This window comes from Hemicordylus capensis, chromosome 2, assembly GCF_027244095.1.
Source record: "Hemicordylus capensis ecotype Gifberg chromosome 2, rHemCap1.1.pri, whole genome shotgun sequence".
In the NCBI taxonomy this organism is placed as follows: Eukaryota; Metazoa; Chordata; class Lepidosauria; order Squamata; family Cordylidae; genus Hemicordylus; species Hemicordylus capensis.
The window spans coordinates 251936166-251961353 of NC_069658.1; the positions used below are offsets into that span (position 1 = coordinate 251936166).

At 45.8% G+C, this 25188-nt stretch overlaps 1 protein-coding gene across 3 annotated transcripts; it reads left to right on the forward strand.

The window, feature by feature from the left end:
* The first annotated feature begins 102 nt into the window (after positions 1 to 102).
* On the forward strand, positions 103 to 24552 carry LOC128344298 (zinc finger protein RFP-like). 3 transcript variants are annotated; one of them, XM_053294162.1, is made up of 7 exons: positions 103 to 897; positions 5537 to 5632; positions 6420 to 6650; positions 9136 to 9158; positions 15409 to 15527; positions 21153 to 21182; positions 22111 to 24552. In XM_053294162.1, exons 1-7 carry the CDS (start codon positions 487 to 489, stop codon positions 22626 to 22628), a joined length of 1428 nt encoding a protein of 475 aa, XP_053150137.1. In that variant the 5' UTR covers positions 103 to 486; the 3' UTR covers positions 22629 to 24552. The 3 variants fall into 3 exon arrangements, with proteins under 3 accessions (XP_053150137.1, XP_053150138.1, XP_053150139.1); XM_053294163.1 differs by lacking the exon at positions 5537 to 5632; XM_053294164.1 differs by lacking the exon at positions 15409 to 15527 and having other exon boundaries at positions 22111 to 22242.
* The last annotated feature ends 636 nt before the right edge of the window (positions 24553 to 25188 follow it).

Here is a 25188-nt window from a genome sequence, read left to right on the forward strand (position 1 = left end):
TCCCTGCTCTCTCTCTTACCTGCTAGTAAGATACTAGCAGAGGCCCCGCCCACCAGGAAGAACAGCTGAGCTGCTTGGCTCCTCCCTTCTCAGACCCGCAAAACAGGATGCCAGCTCAAGCGAGCTTCCCGCTGCTACGCCTGATTCTTCTTTCTCTCCCAGCATCCTATTCATCATCAGCAGTACTGCTCCGACTGCTGCCGCCAACAGAGACAAACTTGCATGGCTCTGTCTCTGTATAGCAGCTGCACCAGAAGCCCAGGACCAGCTGTTCTAGCTCCCCTCAAGACTACAACCTTGGACGAAAAAGCAACCACTCCGCCGCTCGCGTTCTCCTGTTTGTCTCCAGCACTGTAGTGGCCTGTTCCTTTCCAGCGGCTCGGGGAAGAGCAGCGCGCCCTTCTGCTTGCAGCTAAGCCCCGCCTGGGCGGGAGGGGTCCCGAGGAAAGCGCGAAACTTAGCCGGTTGCGTTGGGGAGTTTGAGCTATGGCCGCTCTCAGCCTGGGGATGAAGCAACTTCAGGATGAAGCCACGTGCTCCGTTTGTCTGGACTTCTTTACTGATCCAGTGACTCTGGATTGTGGGCACAATTTCTGCCAAGCCTGCATTGCCCAGTGCTGGGGGGAGCCCCCCTCAGACTCTACCTGTCCTCAGTGCAGAGAGAGAGTTCAGCCCAGGAACCTGAAGCCAAACAGGCAATTTGCCAATATGGTTGCACTAGCCAAAGAGTTCAGTGTGCAGCAAGTGGGAGGCTGGAGAGTCTGCGGGAGGCACCAGGAGCCCCTGAAGCTCTTCTGCCAGGACGATGAAGCCCCCCTCTGCGTGGTGTGCCACTTATCCAAGGAGCACCGAGCTCACACTGTGGTTCCTGCCCAGGAGGCTGCCCAGGAGTACAAGGTAGGGATTTGTTCCCTTGTGGCTTGAGGAAGAACTGGCGTTGATTTGGAAGATGGCAGGGCAGGATTCATGGGGAAGCTGACTGTTGGCATGGAGGAGGAGGACTATTACTAAACTGGCCTTGGCTCCAGCCTCTAAGCCAGGAGAGGTCTTCTGGTACCGAATCCCATGGCAGGAAAAGGGTTTGCCTGCTCTAATGTGCAGAACAAGGCCTCAGAAGGAATTCACCTGAAGCAGTGCCTGGTGTCTGTAGTGGGGAGGTGATGGGGGATCTATTCAACCTACTTTAATGGGATCCAGACTCAAGCCCTGTTCTGATGTGCACAAAATACCCTGCTGTACCTTCAGTGTGGTTCTCGAAGCCCCAGCACCTCACTCATCCTCCAGTCCAGACTTTGCATGCTTAGGATCAGAGGTGCACCTAGCTAATTTTGGAGCCTGGACCTAAAGGCATTTTGAGTCCCCTCCTCCCCTGCAAATTAAGCATCATCATGCTTGCCTGGGTGACCACACGGCCCAGGACAGACTAAAGAAGATTTGGTGGCTCCCAGTGGCTGTGGAGGCCCTGGACTTGAGCCCCAAAGTCCAGGGGTAAGAGCGCCTCTGCTTAGGATATTCATCTGAAGAGCCAATGTGGTGTAGTGGTTAGAGTGCTGGCTTAGGACCAGGGAAACCCGAGTTCAAATCCGCATTCAGCCAGAGACTTGCTGGGTGACTCTGGGCCAGTCACTTCTCTCTCAGCCTAACCTACGTCACAGGGTTGTTGTGAGGAGAAACCTAACTATGTACACCGCTCTGGGCTCCTTGGAGAAAGAGTGGTATATAAATGTGTTGTTGTTTTTTAATGCTGTACGTGTGATTGCACCCATTTCTATGATCAGCAGACTGGCGTATCCAGGAATTGGAAATACTTTTAAAGTTGCTTGTCTCTGTTTTTCGTTTACACTTTTCATCTTTATTTACTGTCTTTCTGCCTTTTCCACTTTATCTATTGTGGTCAAGTTGGCTTGCAATAAAAATAAAAGTAATGCAAATTATAGGACAACGCAGGGGCCTGACATTAAGGATAATAATAATAAGCTCTATTTGTTAGCTGCCCCATAACAAATTGTTCTCTGGGTGGTGTACAACACTCTGCACTCTGCTATTATAACCAGAAATCTGGGGGCAGTAGGTACTGTGGTGTGGCTTATTGTTAGAAAATGCCTGGGTGCTGCAGGTTCGGCAATGTAGGCGAGATGGATTTGAGGATAATCCATGCCAACTTTGCGGTTAAAAGGAAATGGCTTATAGGAGTTGGATGTCTGTCAATGGCAGAATAGTGGATGTAAGTTCCAGGAATAAATACGTGGAATCCATGCAACTGAAGCCAGCATTCAGGTTACAAGTATCCAACTGGTAGCAAATACCTTCTCCATAGAACCTTGATGGTCGCCTAGTCCAATGGTTCTCAACCTGGCGGCCTCCAGATGTTGCTGAACTAAACCTCCCAGTACCCCCAGTTACAATTTATTGTGGCTGGGGATGCTGGGAGTTGTAGTTCGGTAACATCTGGAGGCCCCCAGGTTGGGAACCACTAGTCTAGTCCAAGCCTTTGCGCAGTGCAGATAGCCCTAGTGAGCAGACATATCTGGGACATATCTGTCAATCACATTTCTGCTGACAACCATCCAGCTCTGAAGTAGTGGTGAAGCTGGTACTAAGCACAGAAAAGGATAACAGGCCATATCTGTATGTATTTCATTTCATTTCTACACCGCCCAATCCAATAGCTCTGGGTGGTTTACAAACTAAAAAATAATAATTCAAACATCAAACATAAAACCATAAAATCTGAACAATCAAAACAGTTTAAAAAAACCCAGGAAGGTCAGACCAAATAAATAAGAACATATAAACATAAGAACATCCCTGCTGGATCAGGCTCAAGGCCCATCTAGTGCAGCATCCTGTTTCGCACAGTGGCCCACCAGATGCCGCTGGAAGCCACAGGCAGGAGTTGAAAGGGGCATGCCCTCCCTCCTGCTGTTACTCCCCATAAACTGGTACTCAGAGACATCCTGCCTTTGAGGCTGGAGGTGGCCTATAGCCCTCCAACTAGTAGCCGTTGATAGACCTCTCCTACATGAAATTATCCAAACCCCTCTTAAAGCCATCCAGGTTGTAGGCTGTCACTACAACTTATGGCAGAGAATTCCACAAGTGGATTATGCGTTGTGTGAAAAAGTACTTCCCTTTGTTGGTCCTAGATTTCCTGGCAATCAATTTCATGGGATGACCCCTGGTTCTAGTGTTATGGGAGAGGGAAAAGAATTTCTCTCTCTCTACTTTCTCCACACCATGCATGGTTTTATAGACCTCTATCATGTTTCCTCACATTCGTCTTTTTTCTAAACTAAAAAGCTCCAGATGTTATAGTCTTGCCTCATAAGAAAGGTGCCCTAGGCCCTGATCATCTTGGTTGCCCTCTTCTGCACCTTTTCCAGTTCAACAATGTCCTTTTTTAGATGTGGTGACCAGAATTGTACACAGTACTCCAGGTGTGGCCAATCCATAGTTTTGTATAAGGACATTATAATATTTTCAATCCCCTTCCTAATGATCCCTAGCATGGAATTGGCCTTTTTCACAGCTGCTGCACATTGAGTCAACACTTTCAATGAGCTGTCCACCACGACCCCAAGATCCCTCTCCTGGTCACTCACCGACAGCTCAGATCTCGTCTTGGATTTTTTGGATTTTTTTTTTTGTCCCAGTGGGCATCACTACACTTGCCAACACTGAACTGCATTTGCCATTTTGTCGACTACTCCCACAGTTTGGAGAGATCTTTTTGGAACTCCTCACAATCCGTTTTGGATTTAACTATCCGAATGAATTTGGTATCATCTGCAAATTTGGCCACCTCAGTGCTTACCCCTACTTCTAGATCATTTATGAACAAATTGAAAAGCACTGGTCCCAATACAGATCCTTGGGGGACCCCATTCTTACTTCCCTCCATTGTGAAAACTCTCCATTTATCCCTATCCTCTGTTTCCTGTCTTTCAACCAGTTAGCAATCCACACATGTACTTGTCCTCTTATCCCATGTCTGCTAAGTTTCCTCAGGAGTCTTTGATGAGGAACTTTGCCAAAAGCATTTTGGAAGTCCTGGTATACTATGTCAACTGGATCACCTTGATCCACGCACTTGTTGACACTCTCAAAGAATTCCAAAGGTTTGTGAAGCAACATTTCCCTTTGCAGAAGCCATGTTGGTTCTCCCCCCCAGGGCCTGTTCTTCTATGTGCTTTACAATTTATCCTTGAGGGTGCTTTCCACCAATTTGCCTGGAATGGACGTTAAGCTAACCAGCCTGTAATTTCCTGGATTGCCCCTGGATCCCTTTTCGAAAACCATTGTTACATTTGCCACTTTCCAGTCCTCTGGTACAGAGCCTGATTGCAGAGATAAGTTATATATTTTAGCAAGGAGGTCGGCAATTTCACATTTGAGTTCTTTGAGGACTCTTGGAAGGATGCCATCCGGCCCTGGCGATTTGCTAGTTTTCAGTTTTTCCAGATAGTTTAGAACATCATCTCGTCCCTTCTATCTGACTCAGTTCTTTAGCCTCCATCCCCGAAAAGCCTGGTTCAGGAACAGGTATATGCTCAGTATCCTCTGCCATGAAAACGGACACAAAGAACTCATTTAGCTTCTCTGCAACCTCCATATCCTCCTTAATAATACCTTTCACTCCCTCATTGTCTAATGGTCTAACCGCCTCTCTGCCAGGTTTCCTGCTTCTGATGTATTTAAATGTTTTTTTATTCCACTTCATACTTCTAGCTAAATGTTCCTCAAACTCTCTTTTCACCTCCCTTATTGTCACCTTGCATTTCTTTTGCCAGAGTTTGTTTTCCTATCTGTTCTCTTCATCTGGGCAGGCCTTCCAATTTCGGCAGGACGTCATCTTCTCTTTCATGGCTTCCTTGACAGTACCTGTTAGCCATGCTGGCATCCTCCTGGACTTAGTGGTACCTATCCTCCTTTTGTGTATACAATCTAACTGGGCTTCTAGTATTGTGGTTTTGAGTAAACTCCATGCATTCTGGAGCGAAGTGACTCTCCTGATTTTCCCTTTCTGCTTTTTCACCATACTCCTCATTTTGGCAAAGTTTCCTCTTCTGAAATTCAAAATGTCTGGGTTAGACTTCCTTGGTGATTCTCTCCCCGCATGTATGCTGAATTTGATGGCACCCTGGTCACTGTTCCCTAAAGGGTCAATGGCACCCTAGGGAAATAAGTCCTAAGGGCTCTCTTAAAGGCTGATAATTCATTTAAACCATGAATTTCTGCCCAAATATTGCCAAATAACATGCCTGTTGCGGGAGTAGCCCATAATGGCTTCATTGTCTTGGCATTTTGGAGCCTGAGTGAACATGGAAAACTCTTTACACAATGTGTTTACCTGAATGGTTTTTCGTTAATGAAATTGTATATAAGTAGAATTATTCCTTCACAATAAAGCACTCCAAAACTACAGCACAGCAGGAAACAACATCCAAAGATGAAGTGGTGGGGCCAGGGCAGAGGAGGATGACAAACCCAAAATCCTCAAGAAGGAACCAAACTGGAGATTCTGTTTTCTCTTCAGGATCAGTTCTGCAGCTTTCTGGATCTTTTCATGAAGGGAAGAGAGAAGATTCTGGCATGTAAAGCTGATGCAGAAAAGGAAAGCCAAAACTTGCTTGTAAGTATTATCAATGAAAAAAGCATTGGACTCAATAAGTAGAAAAACTGAAGACAAAACAGCGAAAGCATCATCAAAAGCCACGAGGCTGGCCTTCTTTTCTGACTGCCCATTAAATAGATTGCCTGTTCTCCTTTTCCTGAGAGGCCATTTTAAGGGGAACATAAAAAATAAGAATCCAAATATTTTATATGACTATTTTAATATAATAGTAATAAAACTGTATGGTTTGAAAACACTGACCAACTCTACAAGAAATTATAACACTGGATCAGTAAAAATATAAGTATAAATCTTAATAAAACTGATACAAAATGATCATTGAGATCCGTGTTAAAATGGAAAGTCCAATAATTCATTTCAAAACCACCAAAGAAATGGGAGAGGGATGAATGTTCTGAGTATTATGCTTTAATTGAAAGATGGCACATGGTTTGATTTTTTTTTTCTGCATCTGATCCCTCGTGTGTCGTTGCTAGAAGCGTTTCGACTATATCAAGTCTTCCTCAGTGACATCTGTGTACTGTTAGTCTCCACCCAGCCTAACTATTGAACTGCTTTTATTTATTTATTTAAGGCTTTTATTTATTTATTTTAGGCTTCTCCCTTCAGGCCATTATAAGGGCGGGCCCTTGGAAATCTTTTCAAAGCTCTTTACTTGATTACTGTTTGTCATTAATATCCTGAAGTGTCACAAGGCCAATGACAATTTTCAGGAATGGTCATTGCCTACTTCTTGACTCTCCAAACACTCCATATTTCAAACATATTCTCTCCTCATCTGTAGAATCAAATAGTAGCAGAGAGGCAAAAGGCAGTGGCTCAATTCAGAGAACTCCATCAGTTTCTGGAAGAGCAAGAGACACTCCTGTTGACCCGGATAGAAGACATGGAGAAGGAGATTGCAGGAAGAAGGGATGGACATATGATAACACTCTCTGAGGAGCTCTCCTCTCTTGATAAAATTATTCAGGAGACAGAAGAGAAGTGTGAGCAGACAGCAAGTGAGCTTCTGCAGGTAAGACATCAGCAGAAACAGGCCAGGTTCCTGGTCCTCCTCCTAGGGGATGGCTGGAAGAGATGTGCACGAATTGATTTTTGTGATACTGAATCAAATCAGCCAGATTCTATTGAACCTGAAATCTTTCTTCCTCTAATCAGGCCAGATTCAATTCAACTTGACTGATTCAAAGTTGAATCAATTCAGGGAAATTTAAAAGGCCACTGGGCACCAGAGTGGGTTGTATGGTAGTGTTCAATGGATGCCAACAACCACCCAATACCCAAAGGAGTAAAAGGTGATTTTTAAGGAATTTTTTTAGTTTTGTTTTGTTTTTCCACCATAAGGAATAATGGGGATTCTAAGCAGCCCCATTACTCCCCGTGGGTTGCGCCAAGGTGATCCAAAGTGAGTTGAGAGGTACAGAATATTGGGTGCTAACTACCCCCCAATCCACAAGACATTTTATTTTTTAGGGTGCTTTTTTAGTTTTTAGATTCTTGGTTGCTATATAACTTCTTCATAGGGATTTATTATGAGAAAAAGTCATAATGCACCAAAGAATCTAAAAATTCAACAATTCCTAAAAAATAAACTAAGTACCCCATTGGCTTCTGGGTTGGGGGGTAGTTTGTGGCACCCCGAGTGCAAACCCGGCCCCCCCAGCCCGCAAGGCGCTGGAGTACTCTGTTTATTTTTTAGGAATGGTTGCATTTTTAGATTCTTTGATGTGTGATGACTTTTTCTCATAATTAATCCCTGTGAAGAACGTATATAGCAAACAGTCTAAATTCAGTGTAGATTCTTGGTTGCTATATGCAGTGGCACTGGGATGGGAACACACAAGCTGTGTGTAGGGGGCCAATGCCAACGCCAACCAAAGCCTTTCCTGACAATATCTACCTAGCTAATGGGGATCCCTCCCACACACAACCCCGATTGAAAATTAAAAAAAAACAAAACCTAAAAATTCCTTTTTAGGATTCAACCTTCAGGTACAGGGCAGGCAGAACAGTAATTAAACTGTGCCTGTGTGGGGTGTTGTGTACTATGTGTGTGTGCTTGTGTGTTTTGGGGTGTGAAAAAAAAAACCAAATGGTGCAGTTGGCCACTCACCAGTCTGAAGTCCAGCATTGAGTCCTCCTATGCTCTGGTCATCTGCCAACTGGAGTCAAGCAACATGGAGCTGCTGCCTGCCTGTGCCAGGCACTGCAGTCCCTATGAAACGGCGGGGGAGGGGGGTCACTCAGCCACCCAAGAACTGCTAAAATGAAAGGAAGCTCTTTCTCTCCTGCACCAGCCACAGCAGCCAGTGAGTCTTGCAGTGGCAAAGCAAGATTGATGATTTCCTCTCAGTAATTTTTTTTAAAAACAAAACCCAGCCAGGGAGTTTGGCTGCTGCACAGGCAACACTCAGGCGGGGATGGAGATACTAAAATGGCAGCAGAAAATACAGGAATGCAGCACTGATTTTCTCAGCTCAGAGAAATGAAATAAAAAAATTAAAAATAAATCATGGAAAAAAGCCTCCTTAGTCTGCTCTACCGCAAGAAAATCTACTGACTATCAAAGAAACTACTCACTCTCATTCATAAAATTCCACCATGCTCCAAATTCAGAAACTAGCAGAAGTAGCAGTTCGTTCCTCTCTCTCCAAAAGCGAAAGGCAGAAGGATAATGGCCACTTAGGGACTCGGCTTAAATAGATTTGAAAGCCTCTCCATCTGAGCCCCTACTCCCTTGTCCATCACCGCTATCAATGATGGCATAGTAACCCCTGGAAACACTGGAACCAACGGACTGTGGGGCAGCATATACAGGGTCCTCTTTGCTCCATATGGAGCATTAAGCTTTATAGGAATCCATGAGTGCATCCCTTAAAAAAAAAAAGTACAACTTCCACAATCCCAGTGCCACTTGGACACCGAAATGGAAGCTAAAGAGGGACGGGAGAATGGAACCACGTACTTGGAGTTTACATAGAAGGGCAATTTGAGACTGCTGGGTTGGTGCTCTGTCTGGAGCAAAGAAGACCTTGCGTATGCTGCCTCCTGGCTTCTCCCAGTCCCAAGTAATGGGAGGGAGGAGAGGACAGGGCAGGGTGGGGCTGAGCAGGCAATTCAGAACTCTGACAGAGTTCAACTACGACAGCAGGGAATCTCAGTCGATGTTCTGACTGTTGACACTCCATCCGATAATGCCCACCACAGGCCATATTCGGGGTCAGGGCTTACGAAGAACAGTTTGCAGTTCCATGTAAGCAGACACATGAATGTGTGTTCTTCAGGACAACAGGGAATTGGTCCTAAATAGAAGATATTATCCTGCACACTTTAGAGGAGGAGCATTTTGTTGGTTTTGGTCAGCACACCCACTTATCTGCTTCCACTGGTTGAGATTTGTAAAATGGATCCACTTTGCCTGCTGATTTCATTATTATAAAGTTTTTCTTCACACTAAGGTAGGTACTGAGTTTTCTCGTCTTTCTCTTTCTTCTTTCCAGGATGTTAGAAGTGCCTTGCAGAGGTAAGTCGATCCCATGCATTTAGTCACCTGATTCTCAGAAGGGTCTGGATAGTGTTAATGGAAGTGGCCCAGGGAGGTTTGTTCAGCACCCTAATGTTCACGTGTTGTGGGGAATTAGCTCAGAGATGTCAGCTCCACCAGTTTTAATTTGTGCAAACGTTTGAACTCGAGAAATGACTGGATTCGGACAAGATATAGTCTCAAAATTAAAAGAATGTACTTGAGGGAGGGGGATACAGGAAATAAGAATGTGGTTAAGGCAATAAAAATATACTAAGCAATTTAACTACAATGAGGTGTTTCTAACTTAAAGAGCAATAAAGTAAGTTTCTAAATAAACCAACTGCAATGATGCATTTTAGGTTAAGGTCTAATTGTGTGAGTTTCTCAGGCAGGCAAGAGAAAAGAGGCTTGAGATAGAGAGATGGGGTTGGATTTAAGAAAAGGGAGCAGAGATAGGTTTGGGGCCCAGGGAGGGGCAAAGGTTCATATTCACCTGATCTGGACCAGCGGTGCATCCAGAAGGAAATTACAGGGGGTGAAACAATAATCCCCCCCCCCATATAAAAATATTGGGGCTTGGATTTTTTCTCTTGCAAATGCGCTATGCCAGGGGGTTCAAACTCAAATCTGGTGGTGGGCCAGATTAGATTCTGATGCACCTCTGGGGAGCCACACATAGCCTTGTGCCCGCCTCATACCACCTGTATATTAGCAATATGCTAAATCATTGCTAAATCATTGTAAACCGCTTAGAGAGCTCCGGCTATAGAGCGGTATATAAATGTAAGTGCTATTGCTATTGCTATTGCTATACTAGAGCTGCTGAACTTTGGCCCTGCAACTGTTTTTGGACTACAACTCCCATAATCCCCAGCCACCATGGCCTATAGTCAAGGATTATGGGAGCTGTAGACCAACATCTGCCAGAGGGCAGCAATTGAGCAGTCCTGGTCTATACAGTACAGAAAGAAAGGCCATCAATTTGATTTCAAATAGGATAGCAGAATGTCATATATGGAGTTACCCCAATTTCTTAGAATGTAAAGACAACCAATCATTTCATGGACAAGGGAGATTTTTAAATGAGTTTCTTGTGATCTGATTTGCAAAGTCTTATTTTGAAGCAATTGTACAAAAATAGACTTTTGGTGGGGGAGGATGTTACAAGCACAAAGCAAAACAAAATAAATTAGTAATGATTAAAAGGGGAAACATGTTCAGAGAGAACCATTTTCTCATATTTTGCTATTTAAGCCATTTTGAGAACTCTGTTGCTAAAAAAACCCCAGCATATAAATATTTATAATAAGGGTGGGGTGGGTGGGTGGGGAGAAAGAAACTCACACACAGAGACCAGATTAGAGCTATAAGCAGTGTATCTTCAGGAACAAAAGGCAGGAACAAACCCCCAGCCCAACAGCCAGCTTCCTCGGTTCCGCCGTTACATACAAATTCCAAGCAGGGGAGGCACATAAGACTCCAGCAGAACCAATAAGGCTGGGAGAGGGCAGGAGAAAAGTTCAGACTTTTTTTACTCACTGCTACTGCAGATCATGAGACTCATCAGAAATTCACAGGGAGTGCAACTGCACCCTTGCACCCTCCCTGGATCTGCCCCTGATCTGGATGATGAGACTTGTAAGCTGCAGAATCTCGATCCTCAGTGTGACGGGAAATGGGAGGGTTGGAGAGATTAGGGAGAGAAGTTTCTCCGTGGATCCAGCTTCCTACAAGTGTGAGGCAAGCTGGATGGATCGGTACGCAGACTGATTCAAATAGTGGTGTGAAAAACTGGACACCACCTGGCGTGGTGGCGGGTGAGAAGTCGATCACCCAAGCTGGGAGAGATTTCAGGCTCTTTGTGGGTTGTAAAAGAGTGTAGGATGGAGTTCCAAGTTTAGCATACAAGGGAGTAGGAAGATAGCTTGATGGAGTCCCGAGTTGAAGTACAGGGGAGCACGAAGCTTGTTAGCTGGGATCCTTGGAGTCTCTAGTGAAAGGCATGGGAGAGTGCACTGGGTCAAAGTGTGCCATCAAGTCGATTTTGAATCCTGGTGCCCACAGAGCCTTGTAGTTTTCTTTGGTAGAATACAGGAGGGTTTTACCATTGCCTCCTGCCGCGCAGTATGAGCTGATGCCTTTCAGCATCTTCCTATATTGCTGCTGCCCGATTTAGTACCAGCGGGGATTTGAACAGGCAACCTTCTGCTTGTTAGTCAAGCATTTCGCTGCTGTGCCAGAAGTAGGGATACTTATATCCCAAAACATGCCTTGAGGACAAATTCCTCTTTCTCTTTCCTCCTAAGAGTGTTCGGGTGGACCTGTCCGGAATGCATTGTTTACTGATTGTTCTTCCTTTGTGTACAATGTGGGATTTGCCTTTTGTAGGCAAGGCTGATTGTGATGAAAATCAGAGTATGCAGGTGCGCGGAAGAGAGTCTGTGCCAGGACAGGCTCTCTAACAATGCTATCAATAGTTTCAGTGGGTACACTTCTGAGTCTATATCACTGACTCATCTCCTCTGTAATGGGGAGATCATTATTTTGCCACTTTGCCTACCTTTCTTCCTGCTGGCATCGAATTAACTCTAGTTAACTCCTGAAGTATGCTTAGATGGGAGTTCCTTCCCTGGCTTCTCCTAGATAGGGCTGAGAGAGATTCCTGCCTGCAACCTCGGAGAAGCTGCTGCCAGTCTGTGAAGACAACACTGGGCTAGATAGACCAATGGTCTGACTCGGTATATGGCAGCTTCCTGTGTTCCTGTGGGAGGGGATATGCATCTTAATATCTGTTTCAATTTGTGCTGTTTGCAGCCAAATCTAGGGGTGACTGGCCCATTGCCAGCTAAGTGACCTGTCCCCATGTGTACCATAAACTGAGAGCTCACGTTGCAGTGCAGCTCCTGAGCATGTACAGTGAGGGAAATAAGTATTTGATCCCCTGCTGATTTTGTCCGTTTGCCCTCTGACACAGAAATGACCAGGCTATAATTGGAATGGCAGGTTTATTGTAGCTGTGAGAGACAGAATAACAACAAACAAACCCTCAAAAGCCCAGTGCCCCAAAGTCAGCGATGGATTTGCATTGTAGGGAGGGAAATAAGTATTCGATCCCCTATCAACCAGCAAGATTTCAGGCTCCCAGGTGTCTTTTCACTATATGCAGGTAACGAGCTGAGATGAGGAACACCCTCTGTAAGGGAGTGCTCCTAATCCCAGCTTGTTACAGTACCTGTATAAAAGACACCTGTCCATAGAAGCAAGCAATCACTCAGCTTCCATACTCACCACCATGCCCAAGGCCAAAGAGCTGTCAAAGGATGTCAGGGACAAGGTTGTAGACCTGCACAAGGCTGGACTGGGCTACAAGACTATCGCCAAGCAGCTTGGTGAGAAGGTGACTACAGTTGGCACGATAACTCGCAAATGGAAGCAGAGGCTTCCTGCTATAGGGGGGGCGGGGGGGCACATGCCCCGGGCGCCATCTTTTCTGGTCACGTGGGGGGCGCCGCCATGACAAAAATTTTTTTTAATTTTTTTTAATTTTTTGTTAATACAAATGTTTCCTGCTCAGTGCAGCAGCGCTGCAGCAGTCAAGGGAGCGTGTCAGCGCCCCCTCCCCCACGAGCGGTCCCTTCCGCGCCGCCCGCACCCCCCCATTGCTTTGCTGGCGCCTGGCGGCCAGTCAGTGGCCTGGCTTGGAGGCGGGCGCTTGTGAGGAAAAACCTAAGTATAATGTAGTATGTTGGGGGGTGGGTGGGTGGGGCACGGGGGGCGCCATTTCAGTGCTTGCCCCGGGCACCGTTTTCCCTAGTTACGCCTCTGAATGGAAGAAACACAAAATAACTATCAATCTCCCTCGGTCTGGGGCTCCATGCAAGATCTCACCTCGTGGAGTTGCAATGATCATGAGAACGGTGACAAAGCAGCCCAGAACTACACGGGGGGAACTTGTCAATGATCTCAGGGCAGCTGGAACCATAGTCACCAAGAAAACAATTGGTAACACACTACGCCGTGAAGGACTGAAATCTTGCAGTGCCCGCAAGGTCCCCCTGCTCAAGGCAGCACATGTACAGGCCCGTCTGCAGTTTGCCAATGCACATCTGAATGATCCAGAGGAGAACTGGGTGAAAGTGTTGTGGTCAGATGAGACCAAAATCGAGCTCTTTGGCATCAACTCAACTCGCCGTGTGTAGAGGAGGAGGAATGCTGCCTATGAGCCCAAGAACACCATCCCCACCGTCAAACATGGAGGTGGACACATTATGCTTTGGGGGTGTTTTTCTGCTAAGGGGACAGGACACCTTCACCGCATCGAAGGGACGATGGACGGGACCATGTACCGTCAGATCTTGAGTGAGCACCTCCTTCCCTCAGCCAGGGCATTGAGAATGGGTCGTGGATGGGTATTCCAGCATGACAATGACCCAAAACACACAGCCAAGGCAACAAAGGAGTGGCTCAAGAAGAAGCACATGAAGGTCCTGGAGTGGCCCAGCCAGTCTCCAGACCTTAATCCCATAGAAAATCTGTGGAGGGAGCTGAAGGTTCAGGTTGCCAAACATCAGCCTCGAAACCTTTCTGACTTGGAGAGGATCTGCAAAGAGGAGTGGGACAACATCCCTCCTGGGTTGTGTGCAAACCTGGTGGCCAACTACAAGAAACGTCTGACCTCTGTGATTGCCAACAAGGGTTTTGCCACCAAGTACTAAGACATCTTTTGTGAAGGGATCGAATACTTATTTCCCTCACTACAATGCAAATCCATCGCTGACTTTTGGGCACTGGGCTTTTGAGGGTTTGTTTGTTGTTATTCCGTCTCTCACAGCTACAATAAACCTACCATTCCAATTATAGCCTGGTCATTTCTGTGTCAGAGGGCAAACGGACAAAATCAACAGGGGATCAAATACTTATTTCCCTCACTGTATAAAGTGCAATCTCCAAGCCTGGAGATGCAAGCCAGCAGGGAGGCTCCTGGGAGCTGGGCAGAATAAGTGTGGCTGGTGACGATAGTACGTAGAGAACTTGAAGAAAGAAAAGGAGAGAAAAAAGAAAAGACAAATAGTAATGAGGGGAAGCCAATAATACTCTGTCCCCACTGAATAGAAAGTAATTGCAGCAGCAGAAGCCACAAGGAAGAAGGTTCCTATTACAGCCATGATAGTCCTGAAAAGTTTCAGTAGCCCTTTACCAGTCTTACTGGACAGACTGGTATTTCAAGTAGCACTTTAACGTGTGTTTAAGTTAACTCAAGTCACCGGGCAGGAGGAGTAATCTGTGGGGCAATATGTGGTTGATGCCCCCCATTTTCATGTTTCACATCTCTCCAGTGTGGTTGCTTCTCCCTCTTATTAAAAAATAACCCTAGAGTTCTGCCTTTAATTGCTTTTTTAAACGATCTCACTTTCCTTTGAATAAGATGAGAGCACAATTAAAAAAAATTGTTTTTTCAAAAAGCATAATTGCATGAATAAAATAAAATAAATGTGTGATTAAAGTAGTAGTATTCCTCTGACAGCATAGGTGATATGGCTAATAAGGTTAGTGGCAGCAAGGAACAGAAATCAGTCATTCCAAGTCTGTTTTCAATCATGCCAAAGCCATGAAAAACAGGAGATGACAAATCAAAGAGCCCATTTTAAAATCAAGATTTTTGCTGTTTTACAAGCATGTGGAGCAAGCATTTCCTCTTCTGAATAAACACATACAGTACAGGATCTTTTTGTGGAGATGGACATGGCAGAACTTTCCTGCAGATTAATATCGCTCCATATTGTATTGCTGTATGGAAATATAGCTTGAATTCAGGCTGATTGCAGAAGAGAAATGCCTTACCAGTAGTACCACCTCCTGGTTGTGCCTTCCTCTTTATCTGAAATTTTGCTATCAATTTTACTTTGATGTGGTTTTATACTTGTTTTGGGTATTGAATATTTAAGAGAGATTCAAAAAAAATCATGCACCAAATCTGCACATAAGAGCTTAGGTTTAGCACCTGCTTATATATCTGTACAAGGCCTAACTCCTCCTTGGAGAACTAATCAATGGCTTGGTTGGCCTCCCCACTGGCCATTGTGCATTGCTGAACATTACGATTTCTGCTCTAAATAGTCCCTTATACCCCACCCCAATTACATGGAGCATCCCTGAAGTGACACACAAAAGAGCAGTCGTTGCGGGGAGGGGTGCTATTTTCTTTACCATGTTCCTTCCAACTTCCTGCTGTTTTGTTTCTCACCAGGTGCAAGGAGAAAGAGAGATCTGAGTATCTTGTGGCTTTCCCTCTCTCAGTGAAGCAGAGGGTCTGGGACATGGGTGACAGAAACATATTTCTGGAGAATGCGATGAAGCAGTTCAAAGGTAAAGAAGAATTAGTGCAAAGATTTTCTGTGGACATTAACTTGGTCCAGATGTGACCTAGAGCCTTACACGTCCACTTCTGAGAAAATGGGGAACTACAATGCCAATGGATAACACCACTTTGGTTTGCTCTGGAAAGGCCCCTTGGCTCAGAAGTCAGATCTCTGGAATTTCTTGAATTTATTCTTGCCTCACAAACTTTTTGGAATTCTTTGAGAGTGGCAACAAGTGTGTGGATTAAAGTGATCCAGTTGACATAGTCTACCTGGACTTCCAATAAGCTTTTGACAAAGTTCCTCATCAAAGACTCCTGAGGAAACTTAGCAATCCTGGGATAAGGGGACAAGTACATGTGTGGATTGCTAACTGGTTGAAAGACAGGAAACAGAAGGTAGGTATAAATGGAGAGTTTTCACAATGGAGAGAAGTAAGAAGTGAGGTCCCCGAGGGATCTCTACTGGGACTGGTGCTTTTCAATTTATTCATAAATGATCTAGAAGTAGGGTAAGCAGCGAGGTGGCCAAATTTGCAGATGATACCAAACTCCTTCGGATAGTGAAATCCAAAATGGGTTGTGAGGCGCTCCAAAAGACTCAAAAGGACCAGCAAACGGAGGTACTTTTTCACACAATGCATAATCAACTTGTGGAATTCTCTACCACAAGATGTGGTGACAGCCAAAAACCTGGATGGCTTTAAGAGGGGTTTGGATTACTTCATGGAGGAGAAGTCTATCAACCGATACTAGTTGGAGGACTATAGGTTACCTGCTCATAGGAGAAGCTATGCTGGTTCTTCTATGTGCTTTACAATTTTATCCTTGAGGATGCTTTCCATCAGTTTGTTGGGAACGGACGTTAAGCTAACTGGCCTGTAATTTCCCGGATCGCCTCTTGATCCCTTTTTGAAAATCTGTGTTACATTTGCCACTTTCCAGTCCACCGGTACAGAACCTGATTGTAGGGATAAGTTATATATTTTAGCAAGGAGGTCAGCAATTTCACATTTGAGTTCTTTGAGGACTCTTGGATCATAGGAAGCTGCCATATACTGAGTTAGACCATTGGTCCATCTAGGCCAGAATTGTCTTCACAGACTGGCAGCGGCTTCTCCAAGGTTGCAGGCAGGAATCTCTCTCAGTCCTGTCTTGGAGAAGCCAGGGAAGGAACTTGGAACTTTCTGCTCTGCCCTGGCGATTTGCTAGTTTCAGTTTTTCCAGACAGTTTAGAACATCATCTCTTGTCACTTCTATCTGACTCAGTTTTTTAGCATCCATACCCGAAAAGCCTGGTTAAGGTATATGCTCAGTATCCTCTGCCGTGAAGATGGACGCAAAGAACTCATTGAGCTTCTTTGCAACCTCCATAGCCTCCTTAATCATCCCTTTCACTCCCTCATTGTCTAATGGGCCAATTGCCTCCCTGCCAGGTCTCCTGCTTCTGATGTATTTTGAGAGGTTTTTGTTATTTCCCTTGAAGCTTTTAGCTAAATGTTCCTCAAACTCTCTTTTCGCCTCCCTTATTGTCACCTTGCATTTCTTTTGCCAGAGTTCGTGTTCCTTTCTGTTCTCCTCATTTGTACAGACCTTCCAATTTTGGAAGGAAGTCTTCTTCCCTTCTATGGCTTCCTTGACATTACCTGTTAGCCATGCTGGTATCCTCCTGGACTTAGTGGTACCTTTCCTCCTTCTGGGTATACAATCTAACTGGGCTTCTAGTATTATGGTTTTGAGTAAACTCCATGCACTCTGGAGCGAAGTGACTCTCCTGATTTTTCCTTTCAGCTTTCTTTTCACCATTCTCCTCATTTTGGAGAAGTTTCCTCTTCTGAAATTCAAAATGTCTGTGTTAGACTTTCTTGGTGATTCTCTCCCTGCATGCATGCTAAATTTGATGGCACTATGGTCACTGTTCCCTAAAGGGTCGATGACATTGACATCACACACCAGGTCCTGGGTACCACGCAGGATTAAGTCCAATTTCGCCTTTTCTCTGGTTGGTTCCAAGACCAACTGTTCTAGAGCACAGTCATTCAGCATATTTAGAAGTTTGACCTCTTTGTCATTACCTGACTGTGAATTTACCCAGTCTATTTGTGGGTAATTGAAGTCACCCATTATTACTGCTCTGCCTCTCCTTGATGCCTCTCTGATTTCCTCCTGCAACTCCCAGTCACTGTCAGCATTTTTATCTGAAGGTCGATAGCACGTCCCCAGTAGCACATTTCCTTTCAGGCCTTGTATTGTTACCCACATGGTTTCTGTGAAGGACTCCGATCCGCCTAGGTTTTCTAGCTTGTTAGATTCTGTGCCTTCTTTAACATACAGTGCTACTCCACCTCCAAGGCGCCCCTCCCTGACCTTTCTATAGAGTTTATATCCAGGGATAACAGTGTCCCAGTGGTTCTCACTGGTTCTGTTATGCCCACTATATCAATTTCTGTGTTAGCAACCAAGCACTCCAGCTCACCCATCTTAGCTCGGAGGGTTCTGGCACTGGCATATAAGCTCCTATACGCTGAATTTCTTACCTCATGAATATCTCTTATCATTTGTAGCTCGTTGGTGCTTCAAGGTCTGAAGGAGGTCTTATGATGGAGGCATGCATAAAACAAGTATCCTCCCCCCCCCCATTAAAAGAAAATGTAGGCGGAGGGAACTTGATTCTTCCAGGCATTAGTGGAAGCACCATCACCTTTCCTCTAAGGCCTCCCACTTTCCTTGGTTATGTTTTCTATACGATTGTGACCAAAATGACTGAAGTGTCATTGAAATTAAAGGTATATTGTTGTTGTGACTAACCTAAAGTTAAATTAATGGTTTCCAATCTAACTTTAGCTTTATCTTGATTGGGGTTTTGGACGCCAGGCCTTGGCATAGATCTTAAGACAGTCCCACTCAGAATTCACCATGTTTAGATTGGGCTGCAAGTTCCTTTTGAAGTTTCTTCAGCAAACGGATACATTTAAGTATTAGTTTGCCAGATTTGATACTTTCCCTCTTAGATTTCTCATTCCAATAGTCAATCTAATTGGGATTATTGGAAATAATTTCATTGGGAGAAAAGAAGTTTGAATGTTGAAAACAAGTAGGGAGGAGGACTGGTGTTGTAGCAGGCATGAATTATCCCCTTTGCTAAGCAGGGTCCACCCTGGTTTGCATGTGAATGGGAGACATGAGTGAGCACTATAAGATATCCCCCTTGGGGGATGGGGCTACTCTGGAAAGAGTATTTGCATGTTATATAAGAACATCCCTGGCAACTCCAAAATAGGGTTGACAGAAACTCCTGCCTGCAACCTTGGAGAAGCTGTTGCCAGTCTGTGTAGACAATACTGGGCTAGATAGACCAATGGTCTTACTTGGTATAAAGCAGCTTCCTATGTTTCAAATTAGACTTATGTAAGGACTCTTTACTTATAAATCTCTAATCGTGTGTAGCTCATTGGTGCTTCAAAGTCTGCATTGTTTACTAGGAATACATGGATAAAAGAAGCATGACCACCCTGCTTTTTAAAAAAAAAAGTAAATTGGGGGGGAGATGATCCTTCATGGCATTCTCCCTTGGTGGAAGCACCATCATCTTTCCTCTAAGGCATCCCACTTCTCTTTGCTGTCCTTTCTATAACTATCTTTTCTATGCTGTCTGACCAAAATGATGAAAGTGTCATTGAGATTAATTGGAGATTATTGTGACTGACCTAAACGTAAATCGATTGTTTCCATGCAACTTTATCCCAATTATGTTTTGCTAGATTGGGGCCTTTGGTCCCTAGACCTTGGCATACATTTTATAAAGTCAGTCCCACTGAAATATTTAGATTGGGCTGGAAATTCTTAAAAGAATACATTCAAGTATCTGTTTGCCAGATTTGATAGTTGTCCTCAGTTGTAGTTTCTCAGTCCAATAATAAATCTAACTAGCTTAACCGCACAGAACATCTGCATGCTAGTACTTGATTGCTCCCCTTACTCCAGAACCCCACTCACCCACAGCCCCCTCATCCCAGAGATCTCTCCACCCTCACCTGAGCCTCACTCCTGCTCCTCCTCCATCCCATTGCTTCCACCCCCCTCACCCCTCTTGGTTACTCCTTCATCCCTTTACTCCACCCCCCCCATTCCTCTTGGTTGCAGCTGCAGCGTTGCTGTTGCCTGTTGGCCAAGATGCAGCTTCCTATCCCCAGAGACCTCACCACCCTTACCCAGGCCCCGTTCCTGCTCCTTCTCTCAGAAGCAGCAACAGTAGTGGTTGACCAGACCCTTCCTCGCTGCCGCCACTGCTATGGACGCCCATTCCCCTCAGACCGCTGACATGTCCAGGCCCATCCCTTGCATGCCTGCCTCCCTCTGTCAGTGGCCTCGGTAGCTCAAAGAAGCAGTGGTTGACTGGGCCCTTCCTTGCTGCCACTGCTGCTATGGCCATTCGTTCCCCTCAGGCTGCTGACAGGCTCAGGCCCATCCCTCGCCCTTTCTCTCTTCACCTTCCTTCTTTCTCTCTCTCCCTCCTCCACTCTTTCTTCTCCTTCCTCTCCCTCAGTTAACAGACCTTGTTCATCTTGCTTCCTCATCTAATTCATACAACGTCAGCCTCCTTCCCCTGAAGGGGTTCTTTCCTCCCTCAGGACCCCTCTCTTCACAGAACCTTGCCCTCTATCTATCTATCCATCCATCCTCTTCCGACCAGTAACAGTTGCATTCCAACTGACTTTAACCAACACAGGCTCCTCCCTATCTGCATATGGAATCCCCACTGCCCAATCAGGTGCTTCTGCTTGTGAATTCCCGTGAGAGCTGCCACTTAAGGGATTAGCCACAGGGTACGCCATATATATATATATATATATATATATATATATATATATATATATATGAATGATTGGGATTGATAAAAATTCCATTGGGAGAAAAAAAAGTTTGAATGTTCAAAACAAGTAGGGAGGAGAGATGGTCTTGTAGTAGCAAGCATGAATTGTCCCCTTTGCTAAGCAGTAGGGATATGCACGGAACTGTGGCTGGGCGGTCCAGAAGCTGAGGGCTTGGCACTTTAAGGGCACTTGGCACTTACCCCTCCCGCCGCATTTCCCCCTCCCGCCGCATTTTCCCTGCCAGTGCCGTTTATTTCCAAAAACTTTTAGGGCGGCAGCATACCCCTCTGCCACACCATTGTTCTCATTGGCTGGAAGTACCGGGTGTGCGTGTGTGTGCCTGTCTGTCTGACGTGCACACGCGCAACAGGCACATCCTACCCAGTACTTCCGGCCGATGAGGGCAACAGGATGAAGGTTCTTGGAAATGGCGCCAGTGGGGGAAATGCGGCGGGAGGGGTAAGTGCACCCTCTACAGAAATGAGAGAACATGAGCACTCCAGATCATGGCAGCATTCATCACAAAGATAGCTGAGGTGGGAAGCAGGAGACTTGACTTGTCATCTTCACATGTCATGGCATATAACCAAAGACAAGCTTCAGAAAAGACAAAACCTTACAAGATAAATGTAATGTCTGCATTCACTCTTAATTTTTCACTAGTAATAAGAGAACTGTAGATGCTGATTGTCATTGCTGCAATATTTGTTAGAAGAACAATGGGATGATGCTTAATCTCTGTTCCCTTCCCTTCCCCAGACTATCTATCTGGATCTCAGCTGCAGCAAGGTAAATTGTGGGGTTGGATGTTGGTCAGGAGGGATGGGGACTTGTCAGAAAGTTGTCTGCTTTTATTTTATGTTTTCATAGTTCTGCCTTGGGAGCTCTGGAGCCATCAATGTGTGAATTAGGAGTAGAGGGAGAGAAGAATGGGGGAAGGTCTCAATGCCTATGTATATTTCTCTCTCTCTAGTTTTAAATATTTATCAATTTATTTTTAGATGTTATGCTCCTCCCCTCTGTATCTTTACTCCCAATTCAACTTACAAACCATATAAGCAGGAGACTTAAGAACCTGTTAGCTGGATCAGGTGCAAGACTCAACTGTGGCCAGTCTTGTAAAAAGCAGGGCCAAAAAGCAAAACTGTCTTCATATGTTTCTCCCCACAAGTAGCCATTCCATGTGCCAAGGATTAATCCCACAGATTAAGCAGAGTGCAGCAGCCAGGTAGAAGAGAGGAAGGACTGCGTACAAGGGAGGGGGTGTGAGCAGGAGGAAGGAGAAGGGGGAGAGGCCTTGTCAACAGCTCTTGCAGGTAATAAAGAGGGGCGCTGGCCCGTAATTGGGGCAGGCAAGGCATAGCCTGTGAGGAGGAGGAGGAGGAGGCTGGTGAGGTGTGTCAGGGGCCCCCAGAGAGGGGCATACACAAGGAGCAAGCAGCCTGGGAATGGAGGAGGCACAGGGTGATGCTCAATCCCCTCCCTGTCCCTGCTCTGAGGACGGTCCTGATAAGCCTAGCCAGGCCAGGTAGAGGAGACAGGGACGTGTAGCTGGACATGTGGTTAGAGGCTCACAGTGTATTTTATTATGGGGATTAAAAATATTATTTCACTTTATTGAAACATACAAAAGCAGCTCAATCCATTTGGGTGTCCAGACTTCCCTGCTGACTCTGTTTCTTTTTTCTTTCCTCCCCCTGCATTCAACCCCCAACAGCTAATGTCACTCTGGATCCGGCCACAGCTCATCACCAACTCATCCTGGCTAAGGATCGTAGAAGCGTGAGATGGGGAGAGAGAAGGCAATATCTGCCCAGCAGTCTTGAGAGATTCAGCTTCTACTGTTTTGTCCTGGGATGTGAGGGATTCACAGCAGGCAGACATTGCTGGGAAGTCACTGTGGGAAGTGGGGGGAACTGGGCTGTGGGGGTTGCCAGGAAGTCTGTGAAGGGAGAGGACAAATTGTCTTGGGGTCCCAAGGGAGGGATCTGGGCTGTGAGGCATTTCTGTGGTTCTTACGAGGCACCCGATTCCCCTTCTGACATTTATCTGTCCCTGACTCAGAAGCCTGAGAGGATCAAAGTGACTCTAAAGTATGCTGTGGGGCAGGTGGCCTTTTCTGATGCTGACTCAGCAGCCCCAATCTACACCTTCTCAGAAGCCTCCTTCTCAGGAGAGACCCTTTTCCCTTTCTTTTGGCTGGGTGAGGGAGCCTGCCTGACGCTCTCCTGCTGAGGCAGCTGAAGAATGGAGACCGATGTATATTAAGTTACAGCAATTGTAACATTTGTACAGCTTATGTCCCAGATAAGAGTGGGGGGAGGGGCAACCTTTTCTCCCATTTGAGGCGAAACAACTCTATAAACAACTCAGCTTGATTTGAATAGCTGTGATTGGTTCATCCCTGTGTCAGTCAGGAAGCCACTTTATTCTGTATCCCACCTCAGGACTATTTTCAAAGTGAAGGAAAAAGCAGGGCGGGGAGCTCTGAGCATCCTTTTTATTGGGAAACCATTCCTGCTGCTTGGAGGTGGGAGAAGCAGATACTCTGCCACCCTCCCCCACCCTCCCCCTCCCCCTCCCCCTCCATGTTTCCTTCAGCTTTCACTGCAGAGCCAGGTACAGGCACAGAGGTGGAGCTGAAGGGAGCAGAGATGGCCCTGCAGGGAAACCTCCCCAAGCTGGCTCCTGTTTCTGAGTACATCTGTCTCCAGTCTTGCCACAGGCAGCCAGATCTACCCCACAGGCCTTACCGGGGTGACTCTCCAGACTGCGAGCTCTACAGCAGTTGGGGGTGGTGTAGAATTCTTCAGTTTGTCAGGATTGTATTCAAAATGTAAATAAAGGGAGGAAACCATTAACATGTTTTCCTAGGCAGGGACCATTCATACTGATTGTAAAATGTGCTCTCTGTGCCCTCCTCCTGCCCCATTTTGGGCCAATGGGGTCGCAGAAGAGGCAGGGGATGATGATGATGTGATGAGGCTTTTCAAAAAATTGTTCTTGCTGGCTTTGTGCAAAGCCACCAGCAGGAGGAGCAGTCTTTTCCAGCTTGCACAAGCTATTCGTTGCCATGGCTCACAGTTAGTTTTTAAACTGATTTTAAAAACTCACTGGTGGAGGCTAAAAAAGGAAAGGAAGAACAGAAAGAAATTTAAGCAAAATGGGTTTAATATTGACAGAGAAGGGAGCGAAAAGCAAATAAAAAAGAAATTGCTTTGATGCATTTGTTCAGCTATGTACAAGAGCATGGTGGTGGGAGGGGAGGATTGTTTCAAAAGCTGAGAGGAAACTAAAATAGTGAAACGTCAAGTTGTTGAACGAATCCTCCACATTACTGAAACGGAAAAATAAAACCTGAAAGACGGCATTAGATATGTGCACTTTGCTGACAGTGCACAGGCATTGCAGTGTCACAACACAGGTAATACCGAAGCACACTTAGCAGATGCGTAGTGAAACTGTTGAAGTGTGTGATCTGAAAAGCGCCAAGACGAGGCTTATTAATAAAACATCAAGAAGTTATTTGTCAATGAATCCTTTTACATCTCTGCAGCAACCACCACAGATGTCCCATCTGTAGTGGCACTGCAGAAGATATGGTGAGGAGGCCTAGTGGTGTGATCCACTCTTACCCTCTGCACATGTAGACTTCTATACACTGCTTAAATCCATGCATTTAAATGATTCATTTTAAGCCTCTACCCTTAAACTTTAATAAGCCTGGACTCCTGTTTTTTATGGAAAACTGTGTATCCAGCTGCATTCCTGTATTCATATTTTGCGTTTATATTATGTGTTAATCACCCACCTGGACCAGGGAGGGTGGGAAGAGGCACAGCCTGGGATTGGAATATACTTGGCTGCTGGCCAAGCACATTGGTCTCACATAAGGGCGGCCAACAGCCCCTTTCTTGATGCTGCTTATGAGAGATGTAACAGCATAAGAAAGACACACTCCATAGTAATATGGAGCTTCAGCGTAGACTGAGACCCGGGAAGGTGCTACATACCAGCTGGTGTTACAGAGACCACGTCCTTTTCATCATCACCGGGGCTCCCCAGTGAAAAAGATTGCACCAGATTGCTTTCTCTTTTGTTCTGTAATCCTCCTTAAACAATTATTCAGCTTTGTCTAATAAAATCTCTTTGGTATTTACATTGGTTTGAGCTTATTGCCTCCGAATCCCCAAAAAACCTGTTGGACTTTGGCTGGCCACCGGTGCCAATACAGTCACCCGGTTCAATAGTGGAGCCACTGGCGCCCAGGCGCTTGGGCTGTAGCCAACCAGGGATGTGGTTCGGGCTGGCATTCTGAACCCTCTCCTCGGTAGCTCTTTCCCACCAGAATGGCATTGTCTCTTAATCCTGTCCATAACGTCAACTGTATCGGCACCTTTTGTCTTTTAGTGCAAGACCTCCACCAGCTGTGGAGAAAATCCAGTCTTGCTACTCTGGGAACCTGGTATGACATTCTACATCTATCCTCTATAATAAAAAGCTAATGTGTGTGCCCGTGTCTCTGCGCCTGTGTCTTTCTCGGGTGTTTTGGGCATGCGCGGAGCGCATGCTCAGAGCGCCTGAGAAAGATACGGCCGCAGAGACACGGCGGCCATGTTGTCCCCCAGGTCAAAAGAAGAAGAAGCGGGGAAGGAGAACAAGTGGGAAACGGGGTGGGCAGAGGCGGCAGCGGCGAGGGAGAGCAAGCGGGAACCGGGATAACGGAGAACAAGCGGGAACTGGGGAGGGCAGAGGCGGCAGTGGAGAGGGAGAACAAGCGGGAACTGGGGAGAAC